General features: G+C 35.7%; 1 protein-coding gene across 1 annotated transcript in view; it reads right to left on the bottom strand.

Annotated features, from left to right (window-relative positions):
- Nucleotides 1-845: 845 nt before the first annotated feature.
- GMCL1 (germ cell-less 1, spermatogenesis associated) overlaps nucleotides 846-27,081 on the bottom strand; it is a 33,748-nt gene continuing 7,512 nt past the window's right edge. Inside the window, exons 5-14 of the mRNA XM_072635354.1 lie at nucleotides 26,072-26,184; nucleotides 25,291-25,356; nucleotides 23,086-23,170; nucleotides 20,269-20,359; nucleotides 14,464-14,601; nucleotides 7,375-7,444; nucleotides 6,535-6,610; nucleotides 5,454-5,599; nucleotides 4,521-4,608; nucleotides 846-2,324 (exon numbers count right to left, since the gene is read on the bottom strand). Coding sequence (XP_072491455.1) covers nucleotides 2,196-2,324; nucleotides 4,521-4,608; nucleotides 5,454-5,599; nucleotides 6,535-6,610; nucleotides 7,375-7,444; nucleotides 14,464-14,601; nucleotides 20,269-20,359; nucleotides 23,086-23,170; nucleotides 25,291-25,356; nucleotides 26,072-26,184 — 1,002 coding nt within the window. The 3' untranslated portion in view covers nucleotides 846-2,195. The remainder of the gene's footprint in view (nucleotides 2,325-4,520; nucleotides 4,609-5,453; nucleotides 5,600-6,534; nucleotides 6,611-7,374; nucleotides 7,445-14,463; nucleotides 14,602-20,268; nucleotides 20,360-23,085; nucleotides 23,171-25,290; nucleotides 25,357-26,071; nucleotides 26,185-27,081) is intronic.

Here is a 27,081-nt window from a genome sequence, read left to right as displayed (position 1 = left end):
ACCATTTGGTCATGTGGATGAAAGCATCTAGAAAGATTCTAAAGAGCCTATTATAACTTCAATAGTGATGGTTAACAAAACCAAAATAGATGACAGTGGAAAAAAACTCTTCTAGGTTCCATTCACACAACAGATTGCCATTGAATATATAGTTGAAAGACGTAAAGTTCAATACATTCATGACAATTCATAGGCTGGCACTTCTGCTCACTCCAGTAGCACCTTCTTGAAAAATCTTTACTGTAAAAAACAAAGTACTATGGGGTGATAAAAACAAAAGCATATCTTTATAGTCAGTGTGAAGAATAAATTCTCAGTCTCTCAAGAGAACCTATTCTTATTAGAAATTAGTCTAATTTTATATCTGCAAAGAACAAATTTACTGGGAACCTATTCTATTAAACAAGCACTATACACAATTCATATAAGAGAAATAGAATACTAAAGAAGCTCATTCTTAATTCCCTCCTTCAACCTTTTTTCATCTTAAGTTCAATACTTTTTGCTTACTATTATTCAATGAAATAAATTAGGAAGTAGCTGGGAAACTCATTGAATTTAATGCACAAAATCAGAGGAATCTTGGGAAGATGCAGAATCTCTTTTCAGATGTCCTGTGATCAAGTCTGAAACTATTTTATTAAATGAGAAATATTAAACAGTGAAAAAATAAAGAACTTTCAAAATGACTTTTAAGAAATTTATACCACGTAAGAGAATATTTTAAGTGGTAAAAATAAATTTCTGAACCTACCAAAGAACTGGATAACAAATGCTAAGTCTTTTCCTAAAGAAGGCCCAGACACATAATAAAATTATTTCTAGATGGAAGGGAAAAACTCTGGTTTCATTAAGTGAAACAATTTATTCCTTGGAAAGGATTTATCCACTGCATCAACTTGTTTAATCTCTTACTAAATAGGTGTTTCTTATTTGTACAACAAACAGGATACAAATAAAAGTTTGTTAATTTATCAACATATTAAAAATATAGGTTGGTCAAAGTCCTTGCTCTGCCTGAAAAAAAAAAATCAGAATATTTTTCAAGATACCAATAAACATAAAAAACCCAACATATACAAACTATTGACAGTATACATCTTATTTTTTGTTTTTTGTTTTTTTACTAAAAAACACACTTCTATTTTTACAATGACCTTTAATTATCAACTCCTATTTTGGATCCTGCAAATCCATCAGGGTTTACTAGGAAATTTGTGTTCAAATGTGTAACTTAAAGGCACTCAACTCAGTTACAAGTTCCTGAGCTTAAGTAGTAAATAGGATCCTTTAAAAAATTGTTTTTAAAAAATAATATAGATAGATGAGCACAGAATAAAAATGCTTAACAAGTAATACTTGGTACACAAATATGAACATGAAAAATAATTTAGGACTATACAGGATGCTCAAGAGACTATGGAAGGAAAAGGAACTGCCTTATACAAAATAAGATGCATAAAAATTTCTTTTCCTCCCAAAATAAGCTTCTTTGAAAGTGAAAATAATTCTAAATCATAGAAAAATTAAAATAAAGCCAAAACAACATGAAAAAATTATCTTAAGTTGAAAACATAAATACAGTCCTCAGGTTAGTCTTTCAACTCTCTAAGGCATATAGAATATGTGAATAGTGAAACCATTCAAATCAAGTATAAGCTGAAGGGACACAGATAAAAAGAGAAAAACAGAATTATTAGAGATTGAGTAATAAAACTGAAGGGCAACTTTAAAGACACATCATCAAATCTATAGCCAGATGTTCAAATAATTCCTTAGTTATTTTTCATCCAAACAATAGAAAATTTGCTGATATATAACCAAAGTTCAACAACATTAGGTTAGGGTCAAACTTTATCTAAAAAAGCATATATGTATTTGGTTTGATAGAAAAATGTGGAATGTCCCATTAATCTTCAGTTCTTGTCTGCTAACACTGAACAGAAAGCACAAGTTGACATTTTCATAGCATAATTGAGTTTGGCAGGAATTTCCTTGGCTTCAAAATTCACTTTCTTCATATATGCATAGAATTTTACTGAGGATAAAAAGTGAGTTATATGTATCATTTGCTACAGTTCATAAGGCCTTTCTCATTATTAGTCACCTTATTTGTGTATATCAGTAGGGCCATAATATTAAAGTAGAAATAAAACATTTTCAAAGTGCAACTGTGTTCCATTTGTCCAGATTGCTCAGTTTTCTGTATTCTCAGGTTGACCACCACTTTCAGGTTTTTTTTCTGGCGATATATACAGGAAGTTACAGCAGATAAACAAAGGAAAGATGAGAAGTCTGCTATCCAAATTCATCACCACTTGTTCCTATAAAAAATAAATTTGAAGACATGTTACAAAGCTGGACAGAAAACAGAGTTTTAACATTTTAAAATTTTAAAGTTCAACAACAGAGTGAAATTAGAAATACAAAGATGAAAATGATAGTGTCTACTCTTTCAAATGAAAAAGCAATAGGAAACAACTGGGCATGTTAAAGTAGTGTGATGGAACTAAAGTGATTTTGGGCTTTAAATAGAGTTTAGTTAAGGCAGAGTGCCGGGGAAAGGTCCCAGTTTCACTATATTCTGGGCTGGTGAGACTACATCATAAATATCAAGGTCTAGTTTTACAAAACATAAAGCTTCCAAAGGAGTACTTGTATGGAGAGGTATCTGGCAATCACGTTAATATCAATGCAATTAAAATACTTATTAATCATCAAACACTTGCAAGATACTATGCTGAAGCCACAAACGAAAAAAAAAAAGAGCTTCCTCAATGAGCTTAATGTTCTACTGAAGATAGAATATGTACCTCGATTAGGTACAGTATTTTGGAGGAAAGAAAGAGCACTAAAAGTGATGGGAATGTATATGTCCATGTGAACATATCATGCACACATTTGGGGGCTTGTAGGCACACACACAGAAATATGGAAAAGTTTCACAAGAAATGGCACCAGAGTTGAGCCCTCAACAAAGAAGATTCTGAGAGAATATGCACTTCAGGCACAGGGAAAGTAGTCATCACAGTGATGGGAGATGGACTGCTGAATTTAGACCTCAAGTCAGTTCATCTGGAAGGAAGAATATATTCATGAAGAGCAGTATGAAATAAGATGGAAAGCACAGACTATAAAAAGCATTAAGTGCCAGGCTGTGAAATTTGTATTTTATCTCAAAGGCAGGAGGGAGTCTCTGAAGGTTTGAGTAGTGAAGTGATAAGGTCAGACCTGTGCCTTAGAGACATTATATCCAACTACATGGAGGAAGATTTTGAGAGGGGAAACTTTAAAAGCAGGGAAATCAATTAGGAAGTTATAATAGCTTAGGTAAAAAAGGTTTATAAGGGCCTGAAATGCAGTGGTAGCAAATGATAGTAACAAATATGGAAGGTGAACAAGAGTCAATAAAGTCTCAAAGGCTATGAACTTGAGAGGCTGGAAAGATAATGGTGCTCTCAAAAGAAACAGGGATAGATTTAGGGAGAAATGTGGGTTCTGTTTTGAATTTCTTGAGTTTGAGAAGCTGATAGGACAACCAAGTGAAAATATTCAGTAGGCAATTGGTAATACAAGAAAGAGTTCAGAAAAGAGTTTATGACTGGACATATAGATCTAGGAGCAATCAGTACAGACATAATAACTGAATTCATGGGAGTGGATGAGCTCACTAAAGGGAAAGTATATAGAGAGATAAGCAGAGGGTCCACTTAGATGAGCAGGAAGTCAACAATTTTATACTTCTATTAAAACAGAAGTAGCCCCAGGGCTTTCCCATCTGCCTTGCCTCCTGAGTTCTTCCAGGCCTTATCATTACCTCTTTGGGACTTTTGGGACTTTCTATCTGTCCTGAGGCTGAGCCTTTCAATATATGTGGTCTCTCTGGATTAGAATGTGAATTCTTGAGCATGGGACTGTCTTCACTTTAATACTTTAATACCCATCACTTGGAATGTTGCAAACTGAAATGCTTTTTCATTCAATTTTTTATTCACTCTTCTAGGTGCCATATTTTAGGATAAATATTATTAAACTGGAGTGTCTAAAGGAAGGCAAACAAGGGTGATGAAAATCTTTAAGATCATGACATATGAGGAAACTTGGAATGTCTGGCCTGAAGAAGAAAAAAACTCAAGGAGAGATATGGTAGCTGTGTTCAAGTGTTTGAAGGGTTGTCATGAGGAGTAGTATTAGATTCATCTCTTTCATTTTAAAGAACAGAACTTGGAGAAATATGTAGAAGTCATAAAAATAAACATTTAGGTTTCAGATAAGGAAAAATAGCTAGAAACAGGTTAATTACTTTGAGCTACCTTTCCTCTCCACAGACCTAGTTTTTAAAATTCAGTTCCTATAGAAGAAATTTTAATTTCTAACTACATTTTAAAATCTGCACACTGATCATTACAAAAAACGCTACTTGAGTGATACACTTTCTGCACAACTGTAGGAATCAACTTTCTATTAATATGAAGCATTAAACAGAAGATTATTTTCAAAAGACCACAAAGTCAACCTACCTGATCCTTTTCAAGAGTAAGTATTTGGTATCCAGTTGTTCTACTACAAATCAGTTTCCCACTACTATCAAGAGAAGCCAAACGTAGTCTAGGATCATAAAGAAAACATCTTTATCAAATAATTTGAAAACTGAGTCCATTAATGAATTTTAATTGCAAATTTCTTTTTGAAACCTCAGTTTTAATGCTTTTACCTTTTATCTTTCAAGCAGTGATGCTACAAGCCTTCCTGATAAGACTTTACAGAACCAATTAAATTGACTTCAAAGTACAATCTGATTTCTTTAATCTTATGATATCTGCTATCATACAATTCTTGAGATGGAAGAAAAATAATTTGTGATCTCCATATGACTTACTTTTTAGAACGTGCTTGGCAGGCTATGTCTCAATTTGTCTGCCTACATACTTCATCAAATACATACTACCAGAAAAGACTGGTAATAAAAGTTGGAATTATCAGCATTGTACAAAGTTGTGGACATGGGTAGTAGATTTGCTTGCCCTCATATTGCCATATTTATGACTTCTGACACCTATGTATTATAAATGTAGAAGACAGCCCAATATCAATGCTACTGATGATGAACTACTATATCCTACAGCATTACTTTCTACTACTCATCCCTTAGATTCCAGGATTACTTCTCCACCAATTCTGAGGTCGCTAGCATATAACAGAAACACCAAACATCATTAACTAGTTCCATGGAAAAAAATTTAAGCAAAACAAAGAGGCAGTCAGTTGCATAGGGACAGAACTCAGCAGATCTATCACTTCCTGAGCAGACAACCTTTGGTGAATCCCCTAGTGACTTGTCAGTACAGCTGGGGACCCTGTGGCCATTTGGCTGCACACAAAGCTCACTTGTATTATACCCCATTGGTGTTTTTTCAGTTCTAATAATCACCCACCTCTTCCTTTTATCCTACCTGAATGCTATATTTCTTCGAGGCTGTAAACTGACAGATCCACTGCATGGCTGATTCAGTGTGTTTCGCTTGAAAATAATATAGCGATTGGTGTAAGTGACAAGTAAGTCAAAGCCAAAGTTAAACCCTGTCCACCGCCAGCAGTACTGAAAAAAATACAAAAAAGAAGCTGTTATTTCAGTTTATGATATTGGTAAGTCAACAATAATTCAAAATACAGTAAGACTGGGGTTGCTGCTACTCCTTTCCTATGACCCTTATACTCCTCTTTCATTTGTGCCACTGTCCACCACTGCCATCCTATACCCCACCTCCAAATCTTTCCAATCTGTTACCTCAACATAACTATTAACTATCCACAGGTATTGGTGAGATACATCTTTTCCAGGCTGCTTTAAAATAAAAAAGAGACTTCTAACAAGAAACCTAACCTAACAGATGACAGCTCAGGGAGCCAAGAAGCTAGGAGAAAATAACCACCACGAATCATTAAATATTCATTCTTTGGTTTCTAAGCTCCTTGAACCTTAAATACCAGGAGATTGGTTAATTAACAAGCACATGGGTAGCTAAGGAAGGCCTGAGTGGGTCAAATAAATTAGAACATGAAGACCATCATTAAACTTTGATGCCTCTTCTCAACGTGGATGACAAGGTCCTATCAAGACTGACACGTTTCTAGTAATAGACTCAGTGATGGTCTGTGTCTATTGCCAAGGTCCACTCTTTGCTCAATCTCACAACCACAGACTCAGACATAGAAACTTTCAAAGACCAGTCACTAAGAGAAGGAAAATACCCACAAGCCCATGAAATGACAGATTCTTAAAGTATGTTCTACTGATTTGAAAACTCAAATACAAAAGTGAGAAGCTTGAATTATGGTACACATGTTCACAATTATTCATTTAAAAATAGTATAAGTATCATCAAATATAGAGGACAATAGCTGCTCCACCTCCAAGCACAGCAGGGCCTACATGTCAGAAAAATTTTTTTAAAGTAGAAGAAAAATCAGACTTCCTATTTTACTGTTAAATAATTGGAATAAGAATGTAAGCAAACCACAACTGGTACTTACTTCACCATCCTTGGCAAGTTTTCTACCACACCTCATGCTATTTCCTTCAAGTTCCTCTTTATTAATTTCCTGAGGTCTAGAAATATATATAACAAATGATTTTGATGACAGACAATAGTTCACTGTGAATTCTGAAGTAAAAGAACAGAGAAACATGTGCTACTAGATTTAAAGAATGAGTTTTCCCACTGGTGGTTACATAAGAATGACAGGGATACTATGATTTAATTATTTGATTTCACATATTTGTTAAATAAACAGGTTCAAATTTTACGTTGCATTTCTCATTGCCTCCATTTCTATTCTGCACCTAATAGGACTTTTATAAATCAGAGAATGTAAAAAAACTCCAAACATAGAGATATTACTAACAATACTATCTTGCATTGATGAAATTCAAAAGAAAACAAAAACACAAATTTACTCTCAAGTGAATGAGAGCAGTCCTTTTAAAATCTAGATCATTTAAAATACAATAATAATTATTATTATGACTGGCATTTATATATCATCTATGTGCCGAGCAGTATACTAAGCACTTTATACATAACCTCATTTGATCAGAAAACACCTCAAAAGTTTTCATTCTATTAATCTAGACCTACTTAAGGAAGGGAAGCATTAGTTTAATCTCCCAGCAAATTTGAAAATTATGCATTAGGAACATAAAACAATAAAATAATTCAAATTACTGTCACATTCAGAAACTTACTATTGTGGCTTTAGCTTTATTATGTGTTATAGTCTCATAGTCTAGACTCTTTAGGGTAATCACTGTAAATTACAATTTAAACAGCAAAGAAATAGTGGATTAAAAAAAGTCTAATAGCTTATACCTACCCCGTATCACTGTCTTGTTCTGCCCTGAGCATGGCAAACCACTGCTGTTTGTAAACAGAGGCCAACCATTCTAAAATTGGAAGATAAAAACAGAAAAGGAAAAGTTTACAGGACTTATATACTTTTAAAAACATGAGAAAACTAAAGCAAAATAATCAATCATTCAGTGGGTTTGCATTTCACAAATTCTTTACATTCAAAACAGTAAATCATCTGAAATGAGTAAAAGTTCTGTAATTCTCCACTAGGTTTCAGAGAAGCCTTTCATCTGCCATGGGAGAGAAGTCCCTCCATAGTAAACTATTCACATTGATGAAATAAAAAGTAGAGAATAAAAAAGTTATGATTTTGTTTCAAAGTCTTATTTAAATTATTACTCAGGAAGAACTGATAATCATTTTTTCAACAAAATGCATACTTTTTACTGTTTGATTCAGCCTTAATTCTTCATACCTCAAAGGCAGGCTAGACTTCATTCTGGAAGATATGTAAATTCTAAAAGTAAACAAAATTATATACACATGTGTATCTATAATTCATAAATTTTTTATCTCAGGTATCTCAGGGTAACATCATGAATAATGAATTGTTTTCTTTATTTACTATATCAAGACGAAGACAACTGAGTAGCCCACTTGCTAGGATGAACCAGTTCCAATTCAGCAAGGTTATTCATGAATACCTGGGTGATAATTTTGTCACACTCTATTAGGTAAAGTGAAAGCATCAAAAAATAAGAACAAAAAACCCCCAAGCTATTTTAACTAAATCAAACTTATGTTTTGGATGCTTTCCTTTGACAATATGAGCACAAAACTATCTGAATAAGCAAAAAAGCCTCTGCATGTTTGAATTTTTAGTTTAAAACACAATACAGCTTATTTGGCCTTTGCTTCCTCATTCAATTTTTATTTGTTGTCAGAAAACAATTTTCTGCTTCCTGTTAGTCAAATGACTTCTTTTAAAATATATCAATCCAAAAAAGGAAAATATTATTTCTGTAACTTGAGAAAAAATATTTTAACTGCATAAAACTTCAGGAATGCCAGATCCATCAAGGTGATTACCCTTGTCTCTGAACTGATGATCAGACTCTCTACAAAATCATCCATCTCTACTCAAATGTTCCTCTGATGCCTTAATGTGGCATGAAAATAACCCTATTTTCTCAAAAGGCTTGGATAATGAATGTCGCAAGCTCTTCTAGGTTGTAACAAGCTAAAAACATTTTAAATATGGGCCCATCACTGATTGGACTCTATTGGTTATACAAAGGTCTGGTCTCCCTATATTCAGAGAAGGTCATCACCAGATTGCCTATAGGGTCTTGAATTTCTTAACCACAGCAACCGTTAAAGATCATCCACTAAGTATATGTAAGGTGGCAGAAAATAAAGATTTTTCAGAGCAAGGTATATTGAGATAGAATTTTTAAAGTACATTGTTAAAATTATATAGAATTATCTATCTCCCATTAAGTATAAGTGAAGCCTCCATAAATATTATTTGAAAAAATAATGTATTTAGACAGATTTACTAACGTAAAAAAAAACAAACCCTCAAAATTTTACTCTTTAACCAATAGGCAATGTTTATCTCTAGCTCAAAACAAGAGGGTCAGTATTTCTATGTAGAACAAATCTTTTTTCTCTTCAAAAAGTCTTACCATTAAACTTTAATCCGTAAGATCAAATGTTGGTGAACTAAGCATATAACTTTCTACTGTACTTAGCGCCTAGCATCAGGATCTTAATATGGGTTTTAAATAACTACACTAACAGATAATCCAGAGTGAACAAAAAGGTCTTATAGATATTTCATCTGACATTAAGCCCTCAAAGAGATCTATCTTAACCTTATATAAGGGAATGTTTTTAGTAGAAGGTTTTAATAAATGATTCAATTCTATTTTTATTATTAAAACAGATTATTCATATGTACTTTGGATAATAATGTCAAGTTTGCTTTAATACTTAAAGTCCAAGTCTAAATAATGTATTTAACCTGACATAAATTTTTACTTAGTAAATGATTCATATTATGTTTAAATATTTATGGCTTCTTTCCTTCAAAAAAATTCCTTTAACTAACATGTATAATCTCACTTAAACTCACAGTAATTCTACATTATTCCATCAACAGGGTCAGGGACTAGAAAATAAATGATAACTCCAGATATGGTAAATGGTATAAAATTTATTCACCATTTGGTTTACATAAAAAAAAATAACATACAATATGCCACACTGTGACTACTGTATATTAAGTACAAAAAAATGGCAGTATATTCCATAACACTGAGCAGCAATTAAAAGTCACTGCTGGAGGCGGAGCCAAGATGGTGGAGTAGAAAGAGGCAAATACGCATAGCTCCGAACCCACAACCTATACAACATCGGTATAAAGTAACTCATGGCGAATTCTGGAGCAGTGAGGCCACAGAACAGTGAAGAGAAGAAGATTTCTGTTCCAGAGGGACCTGCAAACCTCTCGCAAAAGGTCCGTTGCGCTGCAGACGCGGAGCCCAGCCCAGCCCAGCCGCAGCCGCGGCACCAAGAGAAACAGACCTGAGCAGGCTTCAGGGACGGGATCTCCAGTGGCCACACAAGTCCCTCCGCCCACAGGTGACGGGGGGGGGATCGGTGAGAGAGTCTCTTTGGCAGGTCGAGAGGGGAGTGGGGTGCCCCCATAACTCGCCCCCCCCCCCCCCTTAGAGGCTGGGAGGCGGCTGCCTGGATCCACTGTTGAAGGTCTGTGCATAAACCCCCTGAGGGAACTGAGCCTGAGAGGTGGCCCTGCCCCAACCTCAGCACATGAACTTAATCTCACACTGAATAGCAGCCCTGCCCCCGCCCAAAGCCCTGAGGCTGGAAGCAGCATTTGAATCTCACACCCCAAACACTGGCTGGGAGGATCAGGAGGGGAGGTGGGTGTGAGGAGAATATTCAGAGGTCAAGTCACTGGCTGGGAAAATGCCCAGAAAAGGGAAAAGAAATAAGACCATAGAAGGTTACTTTCTAGGTGAACAGGCATTTCCTCCCTGCCTTTCTGATGAGGAAAAACAATGCTTACCATCAGGCAAAGACACAGAAGGCAAGGCTTCTGTGTCCCAGCCCACCCAATGGGCTCAGGCCATGGAAGAGCTCAAAAAGAATTTTGAAAATCAAGTTAGAGAGGTGGAGGAAAAGCTGGGAAGAGAAATGAGAGGCATGAAGTCAAAGTATGAACAACAAATCAGCACCCTGCTAAAGGAGACCCAAAAAAATGTTGAAGAAAATAACACCTTGAAAAATAGGCTAACTCAATTGGCAAAAGAGGTTCAAGAAGCCAATGAGGAGAAGAATGCTTTCAAAAGCAGAATTAGCCAGATGGAAAAGGAGATTCAAAAGCTCACTGAAGAAAATAGTTCTTTCAAAATTAGAATGGAACAGATGGAGGCTAAGGACTTTGTGAGAAAGCAAGATATCACAATACAAGCCCAAAAGAATGGAAAAATGGAAGATAATGTGAAATATCTCACTGGAAAAACAACTGACCTGGAAAATAGATCCAGGAGAGACAATTTAAAAATTATGGGACTACCTGAAAGCCATGATCAAAAAAAGAACCTACACATCATCTTTCATGAAATTATCAAGGAAAACTGCCCTGAGATTCTTGAACCAGAGGGCAAAATAAATATTCAAGGAATCCACAGAACACCGCCTGAAAGAGATCCAAAAAGAGAAACTCCTAGGAACATTGTGGCCAAATTCCAGAATTCCCAGGTGAAGGAGAAAATATTGCAAGCAGCTAGAAAGAAACAATTCAAGTATTGTGGAATTACAATCAGGATAACACAAGATCTAGCAGCCTCTACATTAAGGGATGGAAGGGCATGGAATAGGATATTCCAGAAGTCAAAGGAACTAGGACTAAAACCAAGAATCACCTACCCTGCAAAAATGAGTATAATACTTCAGGGGAAAAATTGGTCTTTCAATGAAATAGAGGATTTTCAAGCATTCTTGATGAAAAGACCAGAGCTGAAAAGAAAATTTGACTTTCAAACACAAGAATGAAGAGAACCAGGAAAAGGTGAACAGCAAAGAGAAGTCATAAGGGACTTACTAAAGTTGAACTGTTTACATTCCTACATAGAAAGACAATATTTGTAACTCTTGAAACTTTTCAGTATCTGGGTACTGGGTGGGATTACACACACACACATGCACACACGCACACACACATAGAGACAGAGTGCACAGAGTGAATTGAAGAGGATGGGATCATATCTTAAAAAAAAATGAAATCAAGCAGTGAGAGAGAAATATATTGGGAGGAGAAAGGGAGAAATGGAATGGGGCAAATTATCTCTCATAAAAGAGGCAAGCAAAAGACTCATTAGTGGAGGGATAAAGAGGGGAGGTGAGAGAAAAACATGAAGTCTACTCTCATCACATTCCACTAAAGGAAAGAATAAAATGCACACTCATTTTGGTAGGAAAACCTATCTCACAATACAGGAAAGTGGGGGATAAGGGGATAAGCAGGGTGGGGGGGATGATAGAAGGGAGGGCATGGGGAGGAGGATGCAATTTGAGGTTCACACGCATGGGGAGGGATAGGATCAAAAGAGAATAGAAGTAATGGGGGACAGGATAGGATGGAGGGAAATATAGTTAGTCTTATACAACACAACTAGTATGGAAGTCATTTGCAAAACTACACAGATTTGGCCTATATTGAATTGCTTGCCTTCCAAAGGGAAGGGGTGGGGAGGGAGGGATGAAGAGAAGTTGGAACTCAAAGTGTTAGGATCAATCGTCGAGTAGTGTTCTTGCCACTAGGAAATAAGAAATACAGGTAAAGGGGTATAGAAAGTTATCTGGCCCTTCAGGACAAAAGAGAAGATGGAGACAAGGGCAGAGAGGGATGATAGAAGAGAGAGCAGATTAGTCATAGGGGCAATTAGAATGCTTGGTGTTTGGGGGGGAGGGGATAAAAGGGGAGAAAATTTGTAACCCAAAATTTTGTGAAAATGAATGTTAAAAGTTAAATAAATAAATTTAATAAAAAAAAGTCACTGGTACACCTACAATTAGGTACATAAACACAGATAACCATATAGAAGAATTTCTTTATAATGTTAGTGCTAAGGGTGGAACTAATATCCATCTTAACTGCAGTTTGATTTCTCTTACATAAAAATAATGTGATTTGAGAAACCTAAATATCTAAAACCACACAATGAATTGTTATAATGAAGTCTACAACATTTTACACATACTAAAGAATTCAACAGTCTATACTGTACGAAATTTAAAAATATAGGCTGAATAGTACGTATACAGGTGAGGGAAGATAGGCTAAGAAGTGGCAGTTAGCAACAGCAAAAAGGAAACTCTTAAACCCCAAAGTTGGTTGCTACATATACCCCCTAATGGGCTAGTAACACTAAGTATTAAATAATTATGACAAATGTTAAGTGAGTAACCAAAGACTTTTTTTTCTGGCTCATGCTAATGAAACCCTCTACTGTGTGTTAAGAATGTAAAAGTAGGTCTTTGTTGGTTTGTGGGGGTGGGGAGGATGACATAGGGAGCAAGAAATAATTTACATCCATGTCTCTTCATTTGTGAGGAGACCCCATTGAACAGGGTGCTCTAAGCTCACATGCTAAGGCATTCAACTTTTGGACCATCTTTATCCTTTTATCAACACCACTTTATCTTTCTGAATGTGGAAAGTCCAGGGACTAATGTGGATTGGCATCTGTTCTATAACATAGAGTCTCAGAGAGTTTTCTGGGGCAGTGAGAGCTTTAAGTGACTTGCCCAATGTCACAGATCCAGTATATGTCAGAAATACGACTTGAACCCAGATGTTTCTGACTCCCAACCTTGCTATTGGCCTATCAATCAACACTGTCTCCTTTATTTTATCTCCCACCAAAAATCAAACTGATTCAAGATGATATAAACATTTGTCACTTTTTAAAACATATCATGCACAAAACAGCATAACTTACATTTAAGAATATATTATGATTGAGACTTTCAAACTATGAATCATAAGGTATCTCTCAAAGGTTCCTCAAAACAAAGTAATCAGGAAGGACATATAATTAGCATCTGTTTATCATCTCCCAACAGAAGCATGGCCAAATATCTGGACAGAGCACAGTATTCTCCCCAACAACTGTACAACCATGAACCAAAGGGAATAATTTCTTCTCAGTTTTTTTGAGAACTTACTCATAAACAAAAGCAAAATTTTATAATAATATAGGCACCACTCTATTCTGTGAAGATGTCTTCAAATGGGTCCCATACTTTTTAACATTTTTTCCAAAAGACTGTTGAAAGAAATCTTTTAAACAGGATTCTTTTCAAATATATCAGAAGGTAATAAAGTTAAAATTATTTTTTCCATGCTATTACTTCTATAAATATCATTCCAGGAGACTATTTATGTCTTAGACATAGATAAATGGGTCTTCAAAAAAATATGGAGTACCAAAATTAGATATTTTCAACCTACAATTTCAAATATTTTGTGATTTTTATATAAATTTGATCATTTTATTTTTCTTTTTGGAGGAGGGGAAGGCAAGGCAATGGGGGTTAGGTGGCTCACCCAAGGTCACACAGTTAGTCAGTGTCAAGGGTCTGAAATTGGATTTGAACTCAGGTTCTCATGACTCTAAGGCCAGTACTCTATTCACTGCACCACCTAGCTGCCCCCAAATTTGAGCACTTTAGACTATATAAGTTTACAAAAGAAACCTGAAAAAAGAAATATTATTATGTACTTCATATGTATATGACTTAATATTGGATGGAATTTTTAGATCAAAAGATATGACTTAGAAAAGTAATCAAAAAATAATTTCAAAATATTTAAAACTCCAGTTTCCAGACATTATATATGTATATTCATGTGAAGTTTTACAATGCTCAAAAAGAAAGAAAAAGGTTTTTTCATGAAACTTAACTTTTTAGGACAATCAACTTTAAAGAATTTAAGGTACTCTATAAATTAGCTAGCACAGTGAAACAATAATGAACTCAATGTTGCTGTTAAAATAATTATTTTGTATTCTCTTACCTGAAGGTATGAGAGCATCTCGTTCAATGATTCTTGCAGAAGCTAAATCACTGATGATATACTGCAACCTCAAGTGCCTGAATACTGGTATAAAAGCTTTTCCCTGTTCAATTTCAAGGAAGGCAATATCTTCAAAATCTGCACAAAGTAGAAAATAAATATTGTTCTGCTTTCTCCCAAATATTAACTTGGTTTTCTAAGAAGCAGTGTATATCCCATGAAGGACTATATACAGATATATAGCAGCACTAGAAGGCTCTACTCTAATGTGTCATCATGACACAGAAATGACTTTGGGGTCTGATCATTTCAATGGGGCACAAACTCTGGCACATCCTACTGAAATATAAAGCATAAGTAAAGGTGCAGGAAACAACTCTGTATCTAAAGATCAAGCTAAATTTAGACTGCTTGTCATCAAAAGGTTGCCAGATGATTTATTTTAAGGCCAGAGCAACTAAGTGATGATGAGGGGGAATGATGTGATCTGCACAGTTGCAGGTACTACCAAAGCTGAAGAAATCACATTTTTTGAAACAAATGATATATTGCATAAGCACATAAGTTACATGTAACTTATAGAACAGGAGTGGGGAACTTGAAGCCTTAAGAGTACATGTGGGTCCTCTAGATTCTCAAGTGTGGCCCTCTGATGGAATCCAAACTTCACAGAACAAATCCCCTTAATAAAAAGGATTCGTTCTATAAAACTTAGTCTTAGTCAAAAGGCCAGAAGGTTACATGTGACCTTAAGGTTTCCCCATCCCTGTTCTAGAGCTTTCAAAGACCCTACTGCATCACAAATTAAAAATATTGAAGAGATCATAGAAGACAAATCAGTTCTAGAGCTTCACTGGGCTTGGGCTCATTTGCATGAAAGAAAGGGAATAATTCCTTGTTTTTGACCAGCAAGATCAAACAAAAACCCCCCAAAACTCAGAAATCAACCATACTTCTAAAGAGACTCAGATGAAAAATGTTATTCAACTTCAGTGAGAGAAATGATGAAGTCTGATGCAGACTGAAGTATATTTTTTCCATTTTATTTTCCTTGCCTTTTTTTTTTTTTGCCACATGGTTAACAGAAACCTGTTTTGCACAATTTCACACACATAATTGATATCCTATTGCCTGCATTCTCAATAGGTGGGAAAGAACTGGAGGGAGGGACAGAATTCAGAACTCAAATTTTTTTAAAAAATGAATGTAAAAAGAATTAATTTTAAAAAGGGTCCCTCAGAGTCTGTGGACTGGTCTTCTGAAGGAGGACAGCTGAACCTGAATGAAAAACTGATGGCCTGGCTCTATTTCCATATGACTGGGTCAAAATCAGTGTTTCAACTTCAAACCAAATGCATTCAAATGTTTTAGGAAAAATCTAGTGATGGCAGTTCTACCTTAATAAGAATAGGGAATAAAAGGTTATTAAAGAAAAACAGGCAGGATGGAGCCAAGATGGCGAACCTGCTCTAGCTCTCCCCACATAACCCATAAAATACCTGTAAAAAAATGACTCTATTCTAGAGCAGCAGAAGTCACAAAAATGACAGAGTGAAACATATTTCCAGCCCAAGACAGCCTGGAAGGCCAACAGGAAAGGTCTATTGCACCAGGCTTAGAGAGGAGTACGGCCCAGCCTAAGCTACGTAACACAGACAAGACTACAGCAGGCTTCAGGGTATGAAATCATGGATAGCAGCTGCAGTTCCCAGATTTCTCAACCCACAAACACCAGAGACAGCTTCAAAGGTCAGTAAGAAAGCTCTTTCACCTGGGTGAGAGGGGAGCGTGGTCTGTTCACAGCCCCAGGCCCCAGGGCAGCGGCATCCAGTTTTGGAGCCCTCAACCTAAAGACCCTAGGGGAATCAAGTAGCTGATCTGGATCTCAGCCCTGAGTGGCAGTCCTGGGGGGAGGAGGAGAACTGGCGCTGGTGTGGTACAGCTAGTGGTGGGTGTGGAGAGGGAACCTACTTGCAGTTCCAGGGCAGAAAAGAGGTGTGGTGGCTCGCAGACCAGGAAAGGAGTAAACTCCTCTCCCTTGATTGTACCACCATGGAGGAACTGAGAATTTACAGGCCCCTAGAGATATCTCAGAGAACAGCTGCACAAAACCTCTGAAGCCTAGGGTAGTATACCCTCCACTTGATAAAGGACTCAAAAGTCAAGTAACTGGCTGGGAAAATGTCCAAAAAAGGGGAAAAAATAAGACTATATGTTACTTTCTTACTGAAAAAGTATTTTCTTCCATGCTTTCAGATGAAGCATACCATCAGAGGAAGATATCAAAGTCAAGGCTTCTACATCTAAAACTTCCAAAAAAGAAATTGCAATGACCTCAGGCCATGGAAGAGCTCAAAAAGGATTTTGAAAATCAAGTAAGAGAGGTGGAGGAAAAACTGGGAAGAGAAATGAGAGTGATGCAAGAAAATCATGAAAAGTGAATCAACAGCTTGCCAAAAGAGACTCCAAGAAATGCTGAAGAAAACACCTTTAAAAATACACTAACCCAAATGGAAAAGAGGTCCAAAAGGCCAATGAGGAGAAGAATGTTTTAAAAAACAGAATTGGCCAAATGAAAAAGGAGGTTGAAAAGCTTACTGAAGAAAACCAAGAAATTATATAAAACAAAACCAAAAGAATGAAAAAATAGAAGATAATGTGAAATATCTCCTTGGAAAAACAACTGACCTGGAAAATAGATCCAGGAGAGATAATTTAAAAATTATTGGTCTAACTGAAAACCATGAGCAAAAAAAGAGCCCAGACATCATCTTCCAAGAAATTATCAAGGAAAACTGCCCAGGGTAAAACAGAAATGGAAAGAACTCACTGATCACCTCCTGAAAGAGATTCCAAAAGGAAAACTCCTAGGAATATTGTAGCCAGATTCCAGAGTTCCCAGATCAAGGAGAAAATATTATAAGCAGCCAGAAAGAAACAATTCAAGTATTGTGGAAATACAATCAGGATAACAAAGGATTTAGCAGCTTCTACACTAAGGGATCAAAGGGCTTGGAATATGATATTCCAGAAGTCAAAGGAGGTAGGATTAAAACCAAAAATCATCTATCCAGCAAAACTGAGTATAATACTCCATGGGGAAAAATGGAATTTCAATGAAACAGAGGACTTCCAATGCATTCTTGTTGAAAAGACCAGAGCTGAATAGAAAACCTGACTTTCAAATACAAGAATCAAGAGAAACATGAAAAGGTAAACAGAAAAGAGAAGCCTTAAGGAACTCATTAAAGTTGAACTACTTACACTCCAACATGGAAAGATGTTATTTGTAACTCATGAGACCTTTTTCAGTATTAAGGTAGTTAGAGGGAACATATATGTAGGTGTATATGGGCATGTATGTATGTGTACATTATATATATGTAGGTATATTTTGTACATGGGTGTACGTATGTATGTGTGTGTGCGTTTATGCACACACACACATACATAGACAGAGAGGGCACAGGGTTAGCTGAATATGAAGGGAGAATATCTAAAAAATATAAAATTTACTGTTAAATAGAATGTACTAGGAGTAAGAGAAAGGGAGAGGTAGAATGTAGTAAATCATCTCACATAAAAGAGGGAAGAGCTTTTACAATGGAGGGGAAGAAGGGGGAAATGAAAGAAGAGAAGTGAGCCTTACTCCATGGGATTTGGCTAAAGAAGGAATAGCACACTCAAATGGATATGGAAATCTATTTTATCCTGCAGGAAGGCAAGGGGGAAGGGGACAGGAGAGGGAAGATAATAGAAGGGACAGCAAATTGGGGAAAGGGATAATCAGAAGCAAACACTATTGTGGGAGGACAGGTTAAGGGAGAGAATGGAATAAAATGAGGGCAGGATAGGACAGAGGGAAATATGGTTAGTCTTTTACAACATAACTATTATGGAAGTGCTTTGCATTGTTACACATGTATGATCTATATTGAACTGCTTGTTTTCTCAATGAGGGTGGGTGGTGAGGAAGGGAGAGAATATGGAACTCAAAGCTTTAATAATGAATGTTAAAAACTGTTTTAGCATGCAACTGGAAATTAAGATATACAAGCAATGGAGTATAGAAATCTATTTTGCCCTACAGGAAAATAGAGGGGAAGGGGGATGGAAGAATGGTGGGTAATAGAAGGGAGGACATATTGGAGGAAGGGGTGGATGGGATGCATGCTGTCCTGAGGTGGGGGAGGGGGAGAGATGGGGAGAAAATTTTGAATTCAAATTCTTGTGAAAGTGAATGTTGAGAACTGAAAAATAAATTATACATAAAAAAAGAAAAAGCTAATAAAACTTTCAATAGCCTCAGATTTATCATGCAACGTATATCAGTATAAGAAAAAATTTTAGTGATATACAATTTAATTCAATAAATATTTACCCCCTGCTGCATGCAAATCATTGTACTGGGCATCGGGAGAAATAGAAAGCTTAGAAAAGGTAGGGTTCACTATCCTTTTGGAGCACATTTAATTGAACCAGCATTTACTAAGAGTCTATAAGCTTACAGTCTAGTAGGCAGACAAGACAAATCAAGAGTTAACTATAAAACATAAAAATACATAAATGGATTAAAGAGATACAGAACAAACCACATTGTGAGATCTGAATGGGAAAAGGTCCTAAGGGCTGGGGAAACACCTTCCTCCTACTCTCCCATCTTAACTCCCTAAATTCCAATATTTCACCTAGTTGGCTACTCTCATATAAATGATCTTGATATTTCAATTTTCTAGACTAGAGGTGATTTCTTCACCATTTTTGTGTGTCATGGACCTCCTACTAGAAGTCTATGGACTCCTAAGAATAATGTTTTTTAAGTGTATGAAAAAAATACACTGTTACAAAGGAAAGTAATCCTACTAAAAGTTATTAAAATATATTTTTTAAAAACAAGCTCATAGATCGCAGATTAGGAATTTTCTTTCATAAGGTAAATGGTAATTCCATCAAGGCTGCCATTTTTCCTATCACCAAAAACAGGTTCTTACAGTTTTGCAAGATTTTTATTCTTTATTTTTTAAGAATTTTAAGATTCCAAAACATTAATTTTACCCTGAGGTAAAAGTGTTTATGTTTGCAACTGTGACAGCCAAGTTCAATATGTATAAAACTGGCCTTAAATCTGATAGATTGTTGACTTCACTGCTACATTTAATAATTTAGAAAAAGCCAAAATCCCAATTGTACAAAATACAAAATGTCACTGACTGGGAATAGTAACATTAAATAAAGACACTAAAGAAGAAGCATTAACATTTGCTTTACTGTTGCAACAGTAAAGACCATGAGACTTTTTCAACTAACTTGTAGCTGAAATCCTCCTTACATTCTTTCTAACCCAGGAGGATAAAGGCAGGGACTCATACTTCTCTTCTTCTTCTTCCTAGCACTTAGCACATTGCTTTGCTTAATAAATGCTTGCTTGATTCATTCATATTTGAAGAAACAAATCCTCTACCAATACAACTTGCTTTATAAGATTTTTAAAAATCAGTGTGTAAATTGCATTAAAAATATTACTTGCTCTGTAAAATAATCCTAGAATCAATCCTTCTATAAAAATGATTAGTATTTCTGTAAATTTGAACTTTCATACTATTTCTGCTCAAAGCAAGCTGATCCTTGTATATTCCTCCTATCATCACATCTCTGCTAGGTACAATTTATTTTGGGGAAAAGTAAAGACAGTTAAGCAATAAAAGGAAAAAGATATTATCTTGTTCTAACAATGAATGTACTGCTTTATCTTCAGCCTGATATGCATGATAAAAAATAAATTCACACAAAACAGGATAAGCGTACCTTTCCTACGCTTGGAAAACCAGGTATCTGCTTCAGGTAAAAGTTGTTTTAATGATCCATTCCAAGAAGGCACTAACTGAAGAAACATCCACTAGATTAAAAAAAAAATTACATGACAAATGCAGTCATAAGAATTCAATGTAGTTAAGAGTTTTTATATTTTAAAGAATACTTACCAATTATTAAACTAGTCAACAAAGCTAAAAGTAAGGTATTATCTCCATTTTACAAATGAGACAAATTATTGTTCCCTAATTTCATTCATTTCATGATATGATTAGAAATTTCTAAAAAAGATTTGACCTGGTTAAATTTCTTCTGCATGTCAGCTAATACAAATGGGCATGTGGGAGATAACGTTAGACTTTTTAAAAAATCAGCCTTATTTCAAAATGGGAAGCAGACAGGTAATGGATACCTAATCGGTAGAGTAGTTTCAGGTTAGATTCACAGATCACATTCACAATGTGACTAGAGGTGTTCTAAAAGACTAGAATATGTGGTTAGAATAATGGGGAGGGAGAACTGGGAAAAATTGTGGAAGATACATTGAGCATGTGTATTCCAGATATACAGTGGGTATAAGCTGGCACTCCAGAGAAAGCCTAATTTGCTGTAACACAGTTGTTAGGAAAGACTGAACTTATTCAAAGCTACACAGTATTTGGAAAATCAACATTAAAACTGTAACAGTCACTGATTCTTAACATTGCACTTCATCCAACAGAATTTACGACTTCCTAAAAGTTTTTAAAAATTTTACAATTTTTTAAATTGGAAATCTCATTTATTTTAATTTCTTCTTGTGGAGTCTGTCCTTCCATCCTGTCCAACTCTCCTCATGACCCCTTTTGGGGTTTTCTAGGCAAAGATACTGGAGTGGTTTGCCACTTCCTTTTCTATATAAGGAAACTGACACAAACAGGGTTAAGAGATTTGCCCAGGGTCACAAAACTATTAAGTGTCTGGGCCCAAATTTGAACTCAGGCCCTCCTGACTCCAGGCCTGGTGCCCTATCTACTGCCCTTTCACTTTTAACTACTCACCAATTAATTTAATTGCTATTCTTTAAACTGCTTGAGAAATATTTGACACAAGAGAAAAAACTACGGGACTCTGGTCTGATGCCATTACTACATCAGTCTTCTCTCTCATCACAGCACAGGCGTTTTCAATATTGACAGAAGACTTGATGTAACTATTGTGGCAAGAGAACCAAGAACTCACTCCTTAGATGAAAGATAGTAACAGAGCCCTTCAAGAGCAGGAAAAAAAAAATGCCAGCAATCTCAAAAGGGTCTATATTTCACTCCTACGGCATTTTAGAACGTTTTTAAATGCAATATACCTCCTTTCCAAGGGAAAGGTCCTAGAGAAAACCTGAAGGAAGAACAATGGAGCACTGCCACTTAGTGGCCAAGTAGACACTTAAATTGATAGAATCCAAACTCCCAGGGTAAAGGAAACACAATACCTGACACAGATGCTATTCAGTCATGACTGACTCTTCATGACCCCATATGGGGTTTTCATGGTTTGCCATTTTCTTCTTTTTACAGATGAGGAAACCAAGGCAAACAGAGTAACATGACTTGCTCAGGGACAGCTAGTAAATTTCTAAGACCAATTTGAACTCAAGTCCTTCTGACTCCTGGGCCCACACTCTTATCTACTGCGCCACCTAGCTGCCTGACAGAGTATGTACTTAATATATTCTTGGGGACTATTTTGGTTCTCTCATAAGCCAATTTCCTCATCAGTAAAATGAAAATAATAGCCACCTTGCATACCTCATGAAAATCAAATGGAATGCCATGAGGAAAGTACTCTGAAAATTAATACACCATGTAAAATATAAGATGGTGATCACTATCAAGCTATGTCTACAACTCAAAAAGGCACTTCATAGAAAATTACAAAGAAGTTGTTACATACACTATTTTAATGCTAGAATTATATAACACAAATTGCATTCTACCTTTTAAACACATATTATGTTGGACATGTATAACCTATATCTGATTGCTTACCATCTCAGGGATGGAAGAAGGGAGAAAGGGATAGAATTTGGAACTCAAAATTTTAAACAAAAATATTTTTAAAAAATTGGAAAAAAATATATATTGTGCTAGTCTTACACTAAAGGTCCCCCTTAAAATGCTTCAAATGGCATGAAAATGACCCCCAATTCTCAAGGATGATGCCAGTGAAGCACCAGGTAATAGTCCTATGAAGTCCTAAAAAGGCTTCAAACAAACTTGTGATAGACTGCATATCTGATGTCCATAAAATACCTAAGAAACTCTGGAGAAACTCATCACAGTGTTGGATAAAGTCATCAATTTGGGGGGCAAAGTAACGTGAGAGAGGTAGTGTAACAGATAAAGAGCCAGTCTCTAGTCAGGAAAGTCTGAATTCAAATCTTGCTCCTGACACATGCTGGCTACGTGACCCTGGGCAAATCAGTCATCCTTTCGCTACCAAAAGCAATCCTGCTGTAATATGCAGAGTAAGTTCTGACCTCCACGAATAGAAGAAATTTCCCCTCCAAAATTTCCTTATACTTGTCAGATAAAATCACAGGGCAGATCCAAAAGAAAAAATAACTCTTTAACGCCATCTAGATCATTATAATAACAGTTCATATTTAAGAGTAATTAATAATCATTCATATTTATGTAGTGTCTTAGGCTTTCCAAAGCGCTTTAAAAACATTATCTCATTTTGATCTAAGTCATTCAGGGGTAGTAAATGAGTGGAGAAAGTACCTAAATTGACAAAATTATAAATTCTTGAAATACTTAAGTAGGCCAGTACCTTCTTGAGAGCAGTGTATACATCCATTTCCACTTGCATTACAAATAGATTAGAAGAACAGATCAGCTGTTTCATGAGGCTTATACTGGAAAAGATAAAATGTATTATCAAACCATTAAAAAAAAATGAAGAGTTACAGAATAGAAGGTATATAAAAAAGATAAAGAAAAATTTTCTTTTACTTTATAATAATGGAGTGATCAATGGCATAACACCAATTTTCAGTTAGCATTTAACATTATGACAGCTGACAAAACTGCTCTCACCACCAAATGCCAAGAAGTTCTGATACCCTGAAATATCAGACAGTGTGCAGGACTTGGCGTTAGGAAACCTGAGTTCAAATCTCAGCCTACTGACAAACTTAGGAACAGTGAGAACCTCAGAAAGTCACTCTCTTCCCCAGAATGGACCAGGTTCATTTTCCTTTGCATTGCCTAGCACACAGCAGGCTGGCACTTCTCTGGGGCTTACAGAATCATAACATGGGAAGGGACCTCAGAGGCCATCCAGCACAACTCAAACCTGAACAATCTGCTTTTTTCATATATGAGGAAAGGGGTCCTTGGACTTTTTGCTAGAAGGTGTCAATTATGAGATGATATGTGTATAAAGCACTTTGCACTATGCAAATGCTAGCTAGATTATTACTGAAACTCGAAGGTACTTCAGATCCTATCTATTCCAACTCTCTTATTTTACAGATCAGGAAACTGAGGGTCAGGGACATTAAATGACCTGCCCAAAGTCACATGAGTGGTGAGACTCAGGTGAGAACTGAACTCAGGTCTTCTGACACCAGAGTCAGTGCTCTTCCATTGTATTATACTACTTCCTGAGATACATCATTCAATTTCTGAATAGCTCTAATTACTGGGAAATTTTCTTTATTCACCTCTATTCTACCTCCAAATCCTTGCTTCAAGTTCTGCCCTCTAGTATGAACAAGACAAATTTAATTCTTCTATCCTGTGATGGGCCTTGAAATACTTAACAAGATATCCCCTAAGCTGAACATTCTCAGCTCCTTTAATTAACCCTCATGTGACATGATCTCCAGGCTCTTTCACCAACCTGATCTTATTCCTCTAGACTGGGGTGGGGAACCTGAGGGCTCAAGGCCACACGTGGCCCTCTCGGTCCCCAAATGGGGCCCAGGCCCTTTGACTGAATCCAAACTTCACAGAACAAATCTTTTTACTAAGGGAATTTGCCTGAGTCTAAACCAGGCCTGTACAACCTGAAGCCCCACCAAAAGATTTCCTCTACATTTTTCACAGGCAACCCAGAATCCTTTGTGTGCTGCAAGTGGCCCATGGACTGCAGGCAATGCAGGCCTGGTCTAGATCCTTCCTAGCTTATCAATGTCCTTTTTAGAATATGGCACCCAGAAGTAAACACAATTCTTCAGAAGTGGTCTCACTAGGGTACAACACAGTAGTACTATCATAACTCCCTAATCCTAAACATTATACCTCTTTTTATGCAGGCTAAGACCTCATTAGCTTTTCTAACAGACATCAACATGCTGTTGATGCATCTTAAGCTTCCAGTTTACTAAAATCCCAAATCTTCAAAATGCTACTTTGCTTTCCCAATACATCTATTACTTGTGAAGTTGATTTTTTTTAACCCAAGTTAAAGATTTTACATTTCTCTCTTTAGATTCAATCCAATATTCTTTTCTGTTGAAATCTTTTGAACCTTGTCATTCAGGTTATTAAGTCATCCTTATCAGCCTTTAAAAACTGTTTTGAATCTAAATCTCAAATTTTCCAATGTTTTTAATTTAGAAATTTTTCTAGAGGCAATACGATAAATATAAAAGTATTAAACTCCAAAACTCTAACCTGTTAAAAACTTTAAATTAACAAGTTCTCAAGTCTTTTAACAAAACTTTCAATGGGAAAAGTTTCAAGAGAGGGACTGAAAATACCTACCAGAGTTGGACAATGGAGGGAAGAGAAGGGAAAGCTGGATGAAGAGTCCCTAAAATTCTTTTGCAGTTTTGGTGGGCTTATAAGGGTGAAAAAAAGAATTTCCATGCCAATTACACTGTTCAGAAAGGAAACCAAGATTTGTTCCCTTAAAATATTATATGTGTTCACAAACAACATGTCTTTATGCCTAAATAAAAAATTTATATATTAACTTAAATTCGTGCTTTAAGATCTTTTATCTTTAAGTTAATTAAAATTCAAATACCTGAGTTCTTTGAAAAGATCAACACTCTGATGGGTCATCAAGTTATTTAGAAGCCATTCAAGGCACCTGAAATTATTTAAAATCTGCAATCAGTACATTGCTACATATTTATTTTCATAGTAAGTATCTTATCAAAGGCTATCAAGTTTTGATAAATAAAACCTCAAGTCATATAAACAGAAAACAGTAATTTTTACAGGACATGATACTATCTTTTAGTCTAACAACTAGAAATTTAGTACTGTTACTCTCAGAAGTTTTTAAGGGAGCTTTCCTTGACTCAATTAAATAGTAGCATTTTTCATTGAGTGAGAAAATTCCATTCCTAGCACTTTTCTTGTGTTAAAAATTACTTAAGAGCAGATCAGTTATGATGCACACATTTCCACTGCTTCCATTGAAAATTGAATGTGAATATAGTATTTCAATTTTGAAGGGTTAAAAAGCATGGCTTGTCAAAAGTTTCACAAAGTACATTAGCTCCTTTGTCTCATTCACAAATTTTAGTAACTGTGTCTTAAAGAGCAACCATAACTTTGAACGTACATAAATATTTTTTACAAAAAGTAGGTCACTTTATTTAAAACTAAGAAAAATAAAGACATTTTTGAGGAGCATGTGTTAAGCATCACTTCCTTAGATATGATGTGATTCCATATTCCTATCATTTTGTCAATTCCTCATTTTTTTTTTTTTTTACCAACTAAGCATCTTTTTAAAGAGATCAAAGCAGCTGATATCCCAAAGGGGGTGGGGGATTGGAGTAGAGAAGACAACTCACTTTTTCTTTACAGAATCTAATCCATAGGTCCCTGCTGATGTGTAATAGCCACATACAGTTTTCACATTAATTGTTTCCTTCATTGTCTCACCACACTGTTGTATTAAACCATCCTGTAAACATAAATAAGCACTGGAAATGCCCATTTCACATGGGAAAACAAGCTTAAACATGTGCTGCTCTTAAACATTAGCACACTTAAGCCACTAAAAGGAAAAAAATCTATTAAGAGTGACAGTAGGCATAAGATTAAAGCAAATACTTTATTATGCTTGAACTATCTAAAATATCCAGCAAATACTATTTTTAATACTTCAAGTAGGGAAGCAAAAGAGGAAGGGAGAAGCAATAAGCAGGAAATGACCACAGTGACTCTTAACCTTTTCTAAGTCTTTTTCATCTCCACAAATCTATTCTGATAACTGTTCTACTAAAATCTGGGCTCTTCCCCATGTGACAGCTGATAATGTGGCAGGCTAGAGCATGAAATTTAACATTCTTACCAATATTTGAAAGATGTATTTTTATAAAACCCCCAATACTAAAGTCCTTCTCTGACTCCTTAACTGGCATGGAAATAAATGTGACTCCCAAGCTATTCTAGCAAGGTGTAAGATTGGTAGGTCTTAGAGCTGGTTGTCTGCCCAACACATTTTGCTGTATTAGGACAAACCCAATGACCAGCCTAGGAGAAGCTGATTTCAAGAGCACTGGCTATTAGACAATTTTTTTTTTCCTCCCACAAACCATGAAATTTATCTACTAGGCTAGAAAGCATTTCCATGTTGATAGAAAGAGTATGTACATGGACCTATTTTTTGAAGTATCTAAAGCCAGAGTATTACAGTTTTAGGTAGTTTAAATACATTCTCTCTCAGCTAAAAATTTAATATAAAAAAGTTTAAAATGAACTGCATTTTAACTTTCTTCAACACATCAAAATACTACCGTCACTTTTCACTCAAATTAAAAACTTCTGAAATAACCTTAAATGCATAGTGTAAGTAGTT

The sequence above is a fragment of the Notamacropus eugenii genome, chromosome 1 (assembly GCF_028372415.1).
Source record: "Notamacropus eugenii isolate mMacEug1 chromosome 1, mMacEug1.pri_v2, whole genome shotgun sequence".
NCBI classification, from domain to species: Eukaryota; Metazoa; Chordata; class Mammalia; order Diprotodontia; family Macropodidae; genus Notamacropus; species Notamacropus eugenii.
Note: the sequence above shows the minus strand (reverse complement) of the source record. Positions and strands in the feature narration are given on the sequence as shown.